This window comes from Tinamus guttatus, unplaced genomic scaffold (genome assembly GCF_059628265.1).
Source record: "Tinamus guttatus ecotype Peru unplaced genomic scaffold, ASM5962826v1 Tinamus_guttatus_pri_ptg000004l, whole genome shotgun sequence".
Classification (NCBI taxonomy): Eukaryota; Metazoa; Chordata; class Aves; order Tinamiformes; family Tinamidae; genus Tinamus; species Tinamus guttatus.
In genome coordinates, this window is record NW_028288538.1 from 13,054,445 (window position 1) to 13,062,960 (window position 8,516).

Genomic DNA, 8,516 nt, shown 5'->3' on the forward strand with positions numbered 1-8,516 from the left:
TCATGCAGCAGGAAGAAAGAAATCTATGATCCATTTGAGAAGACAATGTCACATCCTTCTAAAAACACAAGTTTTTAAGGTATCGGGTATTGTCTGTTCTCTGCAACATATTGCCCTGCACCAACTAACCAGGTTCTCTGCCTAGTGTAAGCCTCAACATCTGTTTAATAGAAATGGTGATAGCTTTAGCAGTCACACCTTATACCCTGCCTGGCAAAAATAAATCTTTCCCCTGCCATCACATATTACCTAGGGATGGAGTCAGAGTAACAGCTCTATTTTCCACAGGTGCCTCCTTAAAGACATTATAATGGTGTCATCATAATCAAGAACTAGATAAAAGTTTGAGTGTAGGTAAGCGGAACATATTGTGGGTACATTAATTAAAAAAAAAACTGTAAAAGTCTGTGCTGGAATGCATGAATCTCTCGTAATTTTGCAGCTATTTCAGTGGCTTCTTCCCTTGGAGTAATTTATAAGGAACAAGACACCTAAGACACCTAAGGTTTATCACTAAAAGACAGGAATTCAACAGGAAGACAATGATTCTGACCTCAGAAAGCAACTGTTCACACTTAAACCCTGCTAGAAACTAAGGACATGACTAGCAGTGACACAATCAACTCAGACCTGCCATTCAAGATGAGAAATCTACATTTTAGTACATTAGTATTTTAATAGTTTAATGCTGAATCTTCAAATCAAAAATAAAAATAGTATTTTAAGATAATCACAAAGTCCATACTGACATATACGTCTGAATTTATACTAGCTTAGGTTTCTGTAAAGTTGCTGGAGAAAACAGTTTTTAACAGTGTTGTGGTACTGACCTCATGGTTTTAGGTAAAGTAATAGAGCAATCCATAAACAAATAATTTATTGATGAGGGGAAAAAGCACAATATGCACTGAAATAGAACTAGCTGCTCTTCAGTTTAGAACTCTGGTCTTAAAATGGAGACCCTTTTTATAACATTAAGGAAGAACTAACTCAACAGTGAACAGACATTTTCCTTAGCAACCGGATGACATCTAGTGGTGGAGCAGAGGATGAGATGGGGAAACGTCAGTGCTCTGCTGGAGACGTGTTGCCACTTCTCTTCTGATAGGCCAGCCTAAATTCCTCCCCAAGCATGTTAACGTCGTCTTCATCTTTGAGTATTCCCTGCAATAGGGTAAACACACACATGGGAAGATTAAGCAAAATACAGAGATTATTACTGGATCTTTGAAGTTAGCTATGAAAGTGAATGCAGTAGTTTGTATCCATGGTACTTCATGTTGCTTTTAAAAACAAAACTCCATGACTACCCAAGTGTCAAGACAAATTGACAGCCCTGAAAACCTTCATCAAATACTCAGCTGCCATCCACACGCCTAAAGCTCTGGATGTGCAAAGGACAACAGGGACACTCTTGAGCTCGTCCCACGTGAGCCACCGGTGCTGAAATGCAGCCCTGACACAGTGCCCCATACACCAAGAGTCCTTTCTGTTCTCTGCTTCCCAAATCAAAAGAACAAAAGTGAGCACAGGAAGGCAGGCACAGCAAGGACATCTGCTGATTCCTATTGCAACTTTAAACTATCCAAGGGAAAAGTGATCTGCAAAACAAACGTTTAAGGTAATATAATTCACTTACTCTAGGAAGATAACCTAGTAACTTAGATGCATGCTCTTTCAGGAGTTTCTGTCTCTCTTCTTCAACAATTAAACGAATGTTTTCTTGTCTTCTCTCTTCTAACTGCCTTTCTTCAAATTCACGTTCCTGCAATGAACAAGTTTTCAGTACTGTTCAATTTCTGTTCTGTTCCACCACTATCTACAGTAGTGTGAGCAGAAATATTTGTCAGTGGAGTAAGTTTCCTCTCCTGGTCTGCAGTGTCTACAAGTAATTAACTCTCAGTCATAGCAGATTCATTTAAAAAAGATAAAAAACTGCACGTCAAAAACAAGCACTGTTTAAACAAGCTACGTTTAGTAACTAGGAAAAAAGTTTCAAACAAGAGAAAAGACTCTGAAAAGCAAAACATCAAGCCTGCCTAATCACATAAATGTTTAATCTTATATTAGAACCTGTTTTAAAGGATCAGCAAGTGGAGATCTGATTCTAAGTCGGTTGTTTCTACCCTAATATTCTAACCCAGGAGAAGGAAAAACAGGCATGTATTCTCATGATGATGACTAGAAACTGCAGTTCACATTACATGTATCATTTATGCCCCAAAAAACAAAGCCACCAATTGCAAAATAGAATGTCATGACTATCTCTACATATAAGCATTTTGTTTCTCAGATGCTAATCCAAGAGATTTAATTTAGCAACTGAAATCAAGGCTGGGTTTTCCCCCTTCTCACATATTATTAGTGCTGCCTCATCAGTGACCGAGCTGTGTAACAGCTGTGGTGCTGCTCGTGCACCTCTTTGGGAGATGTTTGCAGAGCAGATCATGTATACAGGGATGTACAGGGGCTACTGACTCTTGAGCAGAGCAAGGTTAGCTCTAAAAAGGCTTTTTTGTTGTCAGTAAAGCAAACCAAAGCCTTGCCCCCTGCTCTGCACGTTCTCTGCAGTTCTCCCCTCACCCTTCCCTAATGAACAATCCCTTTGTAATAAATAGTTCCTTGGCATAGGAAAAGTATTCTTGTATTGGAGCAGCACAGCTCAGACACGAGGCAACAGTGAGAAGTAACTTCTCTTACCTTGTCTGCCAGAAATTGTTTGTGACGGTCTTCAATAAGTTTTTCCACAGCCCTTCTGTGTTCAAGCTGTTTCATTCTTCGTTTCTGAGCGTTCATCTGTTCGATACGATCGTCCTCTGCAAATTTGGCCAACATCTCTTGTCTGAAGGCTTCTTCCTCTTCTTGCATAGCTTGTTGCACTATCTTCTTTAAAGCCAATTGCTCTTCATATGTTTGCCTTAAGTCTATACGTTGCCTTATTCTCTTTTCAATTTCTTCCTATAAAGGAAAATATTTTTTCCTGAAGTTTTTCCATAAAGAGCATTTTATTGACTATCAGTCTATCTGAATGTTGTGGCATAAATTTACTGTAGTCATTATCTTCTAGCATAATGAAGTGCAGACACTCCACATGTGACAGTGAAGTCTGAATTATTAACCACTTTGGTCAAATGACAAGTCTCTCAAGACTGTCAAAATTAAGTCCAGAACAAAAGGAGAAATACTATTTTTATGACTATGAAGTGAAACGAGACAGTCCTCTCTAAAAATACCAATGTTAATGTCCTTGCATCTGTGTAACATTTTCTTTGTCACTCTCATGGCAAGATAAGTGGAGGGCAGCATGCGGAACAACACCACCGGACAATTGATTAACCTAAAACCTGAACTTCAAAATTATAAGCATTCGCCTTGGTGAGGTGAATAAATTAATAAATGGGACCACAGGGGCTCCTTTCACCTTCACATCTTTTCCTGATTGAAATAAAACCATAATACATGTTAGGGACTGAAGAGGAAACTCATCAAAGGAGGGAATTCTCCCTTCCAAACAAGGTTAGTTTGAAAACTGCTTCTCTCACTAAGAAAGTTTAAGAAATAAAGGTTGTGGGAAACCTCCTTTTACCAGGACAGGAAGTGGAAACAACTGAAATTCAGTTAGGTTAAAGCATCTAAAACTTTTGTCAGCATTCGGCTTTTTGCTTTGAGACACCTTACAGACTGCAGAGGGATCTAAATCCCCCAAAACCATCCCAAAGCCAAGAAAGCAAAATCTGAAATGTAAAAATGACGCTTAGACATGGGCAACCTACCAGCATTACTAAAGGAAAGGTTTTGGAAAGGGTCATTACTGGCCTCTCGAAGGGCAAGATGTAGATGGAAATGCATCAGAGAGCCATAATTATAAATTAGGAATTTTACTGTGTAAACACTAGTGTATATTTTTCCCATCTAGACCAGCTTCATTGACCTGCATGTTCTGCAGGAATTATTGCAAGGTTGCAAGATTTGTCTTTCCAATTCAAGTTTTACTTTAACAGTTGATACACAAGTACACGAAATATGCACTTTACATAGAAAAATTCTGGTTTCTAACAAATTGTCTTTACTTTTGAAATAGCCATAGACACATCCGACAGGAAAAGTCCAGGAATAATGAAGTAACCCTGTCTCCTTTCTCCTTTGTTACCTATGTACCACTCCAGCTCCCTGGCAGCACTTACCATCTCCTTCTTCCTGTCCATCTCAGCTTGTTCCTCCTCATGCAGCTCTTGTCGTACTTGTTCCAGTTCTTCACGTTTCTGCTGTTCCCTTTTCAGGTTCTGGGCAATCTATGACAAGAAGGAGAAAGGATTTCTTTATGAAATATAGGAATATTCAATATTTGTTGCATAAATGTCAACTTTCAATACCATGCTTTGAAGTCTTTGTTTTTTCTCCTCACTTTCCCGAACTTTAGCCATTCGATCTTCTTCTCGTTGCTGCTGCATGTTGGCAAACTCCACGATTTTCCTATTTTCTTCTTCCATCTCTTCCCGTTTCCTCCTTCTCCAGAGAGCTTGTTCTTTTTTAAATTCTTCAATATATGCCTGTGTTGCTCTCATTTTTTCTAGCTTAAGCTGCTTTTCCCTATATAAGCGCAGGAAAAAAGGAGAGAAACGTTTAAACAGTTACTTAACACGTTAAAAAAGGCCACGTGGTCATCACTGACAGCATATCCAGAGCGTAAGATTCAAATGCCCCTTTTCCCCTTAGGTGGACTAATTAACGTACTGCTCCTAAAAGAAACATTCAACACGTTCAACCCTTGACTCAGGGAGACAGACTCCATTCACTGGCAGCCACTATCACTGTGTTTCATACATGCTCCATCAAAACAGGAAGGGGAGGAGGAAGGAAGGTAAGCGGCTTAAAAAAGACTTTTGTTTTAATTGACAGCTGTGTGTAATTTAGAACACTTTTAACTTCTTCCCCCCCCCCTTTCTTTTTTTAATTCACACTCAATTCTCCATCCCTACCCACGCAGATCTCCTTTCCTACCTATGTCCAAACATAAGCTTAAAAGTCAAGATAACAAGGAGGCAGGAATATAAGGCCAGATGGAAATGAGGCGCAGTAGTTGCCAGCAGCACAGCTCTGAAGAGGGCACTGCTTGAGGCTACATCACAGACTGAGGGAAAACGAACACAAGATAGTCTGGAACGGCAGGAATACTCTCGCTCTAAATGGCAAAATTCACGTGGCTAAGAAACTTTCCTGAAAGAAAATGATGTGTTAAAATGGGCCTTTTTTTATAAAATAAATTTACTTTTTTAAAATAGAAGTTTTTGTTTTAAATTAATAAAAATCCGAAGTAACTAACATTTGGTCTTCCTCATAGATCTTCCTTACTATTTCATCAATCATGAGTTTCTCTTTTAGAAACTCTTCATAAGCATCCTGCTTCTTCCTCTCTTGCTCCTCGAGCTGTTTCTCCAGTTCTTGCTGATACATCCTCTTCTCTTTGTTTCGCCTCAGCTCTGCAGAACTTTCTTCTTTTGTCACCCTGTCATACTCTTCCCTCATTTTTTGGGCTATTTCAGCCTCACGTTTCTTAAAAAAGGAAAAAAAAAATTACTCTGACTCATATAACTTGTAATGAAAAACGACAGTATAGGAAAGGAGTTACACAGCACTGCAAACAGCCCAAATGTTTTCTACCCTAAATCATCTGTAATTATAACGCCTCAGTAGACTGCTCTGTAAATAAATATCTTCAAGGAAGCCCTAGATACACAAAAGAACTCAAACTAACAGCACCTAAAGGACACTACACATTGTGCTACTGCGAGAGGGAGTGCACCCATCTTGAAACCGGCTCACAGCAGCGCCATGTCCGATACGTGGTTTAACTGTGTGCTCCACCTGCAGCGCTTTCTTTCCGAGCTGCGTACAAAACAGCAGTTTAATCAGAACCTGCTTCCCCGTCATCAGCATGTTATTCCACAAACAAAAGCTCCGAATTCTTTTCTGGAGTTACTCAGACAAATATTCAGTGCAGGACAGCACTTCCAACAACCTGCTGTGGAGGCACCGATCCTCCGCGAGGCACCGGCTGCACAAGGGCAGCCGCACGGCCCCGCACCTCCCCTCTGAGCAGCAAGTCCCCGCGTGCAGCTGCTCTCCCTGCACCAGGAAAAGGAGCGTTTTTCTCAAGGCAGCTAATCAGCCCTTAGTAATAACAAGAGATTTGTAAAAAATGTTGAATTTTAGTTTAGAATATTGGATTAGAATGTTAAATTAGTTTAAATAAAAAAGGCCCTCGGCTGCAAAGGAGAATTCCTCAGCATAATCCATACAAACAGTTCCAGCACTCTAGAGGTTGCTGAGAACAAAATGGGAATGAAGCCAATTACCATTTTCTCATACTCGATAGCTTCTTTTTCAGCAATCTGTGCAGCTCTTTCTTTATTCATATAGGCTGATTTTAGCCTTTTTTCTAACTCTCGAAGTTCAAGACTGGAAAAAAACAGAAACAATAATTGTATCCTATTGAATTAGGATAAGATGGAGGCAGGTACCTGCAAAAAAAGAGCAGATCCATCCCTGAAAGCCTATTGAGAAATCAAATCTCCGTACGGGTGAGTTAATGTGCTGAGGTTGATAAACAAGAACAAAAAAGAAGGCAACGGCCACTGAACAACTCAAAACTGAACTAGAAATTTTAACTGATTTGAAGTAATATTACAGCAAGAATTATATGTATGTGCAAAGCCCAAATGTGTTCCACACTTCACAACTGCAGCTTGTTTCTATGGAATCCATAACAAGGGGTTAGCAATGGCAGTATCAACAGCTTACTAGGAATTCAAGTTGGGTGCTGTGCAAATAAATGGAGATACACGGGATCAGGAAATACAAATAGATAGCAGGCGACTGAATAGTTATAAAGAGTTTTACAAAAGCAGGCGGTTACGTGGGAATTAAGCAGCTGCACTTCTGAGGCCATACCTGTTCTCTCTCACTTGCTGCCTCATCTTCTCGTCCTTCTGCTTCTCGCGGTTCAGGCGCGCCAGCTCCGCCGCCAGCCGCTCCTCCTGCTCCAGCTGCCGCGCTCGCTGCCGCCTGCCCTGCTCCGCCTGGGCGCAGCCAACGGCCCCGTGGCAGCGCGGCCCGGGTCCGGGCAGGCCGCGGAGCTCCGCGGCGGCGGGACGGGGGGGCCGCCCGGCGCCAGCCCCGCCGCGCCCGCCTCACCTGCAGCGCCGCCGCCTCCAGCCGCCGCTCGCGCTCCGCCGCCTCCCGCAGCCGCGCCGCCCGCCGCCGCGCCGCGCGCTCCTCCGCCTCGGGCAGCGCCGCGTCCTGCCGCGCGCCGGCCTGCGCAGACACCCGGCGGCTGCGGCGGCTGCTGCTGCTGCCGCCATCGCCCCGGCCCCGGCCGCGCTCCCGCCACCGCCCGCTCCCGCCCGGCCCCGCCGCTCACCATGGCGCCTGGGCCGCGCCGCGCGCCGCGCTGCCATGGCAACACGGCGGCGCCGGGCGGAAGTGAAGCGAGGGGAGGTCGCACCGGCAACTTCCGCGAGGACGCGGCGCTCCCATAGGCCTAGCGGGAGGCACCTGAATCACGTGGCCAGGGAGGGCGGGAAAATGGCGCGCCGTCTCCGAGCAACAGGGCGGCGGCCCCGCCCCACTGCAGGGCCCCGCCCCCAGCGCAGGCCCCGCCGGAAGGAGGGCGGTGCCGGCGGGGGGCGGAGCCCGGCAGTGCGGCCCGGCCCGGCCCAGCCACCCTGGCGCCGCAGTTCCGCCTGCCCCGCAGTTCCGCCCTGCCCGGCGCCCTCCGCACCCCGCGCGGCGGCAGCACCGGGCCCAGAGCGCCGCGTTCCGGGCTCCCCAGGCAGGGGCCTGTGAGGGAGGAAGGTCCGAACTGTCGTGGGCCTGGGCCAGCCGTGGCCTCCAGGGCTGGGTGCTCTCCTGAGCAAGAGCGCCAAGTCCCATCACAACCCACAGGGATTTTCTTCCTTACCAAAAGATTATCCTCGCATCTGGAAACTAACCTTCAAAAAACCTTCAAACACATGTAAAATTTTAATCTTTGCACATACAACTTATTTGAAACTCTGAAAAGTTTGAATCTCTAAAAAGAAGGAATGGGAAGAGGAAGAACGTGTGAATGGAGATGTCAAGGGAAGTGGATAGAAACATGGGAGTGTATGAGAGACCTGTGCATGAGTTCACAAAGCACTTACAAAATTAAAAAGTGGCTGTATCTTTATGTTAGCACAGAGCATGTGAATAGTGTTTCTTTCAGAGAAAGGACAGAACACAGCAATAATTTTCAGTAAGATCCCAAAGGGAAAATAGATCCAAGTTTCAAGTCCTCTGTGCCTCATTATTCTTTGATTTCCCATACATTTCAGATTTGCTGCAGTGTGTCTATAATAAAAAGAAGTAAATAATGCAATTGGAGAATTCTTTTATCCTCACACCTTATGGCAGTCTGTGTTCAGAAAACTCTTACCTTTAATATCCTCATAGCTTTCCTCAACCTAAATTAAACCACAGGGACAATACAGCAAGTT

General features: G+C 44.1%; 1 protein-coding gene across 1 annotated transcript; it reads right to left on the reverse strand.

Annotated features, from left to right (window-relative positions):
- Positions 1-1,003: 1,003 nt before the first annotated feature.
- On the reverse strand, positions 1,004-7,291 carry MNS1 (meiosis specific nuclear structural 1). The gene is made up of 9 exons (XM_088519661.1): positions 7,195-7,291; positions 6,952-7,079; positions 6,357-6,459; positions 5,324-5,553; positions 4,374-4,590; positions 4,185-4,292; positions 2,701-2,958; positions 1,640-1,765; positions 1,004-1,164 (listed from the first exon to the last, which is right to left on the reverse strand). The coding sequence occupies exons 2-9, from the start codon at positions 6,975-6,977 to the stop codon at positions 1,066-1,068; spliced, it is 1,167 nt and encodes a 388-aa protein (XP_088375787.1). The 5' UTR covers positions 6,978-7,079; positions 7,195-7,291; the 3' UTR covers positions 1,004-1,065.
- Between the last annotated feature and the right edge of the window lie 1,225 nt (positions 7,292-8,516).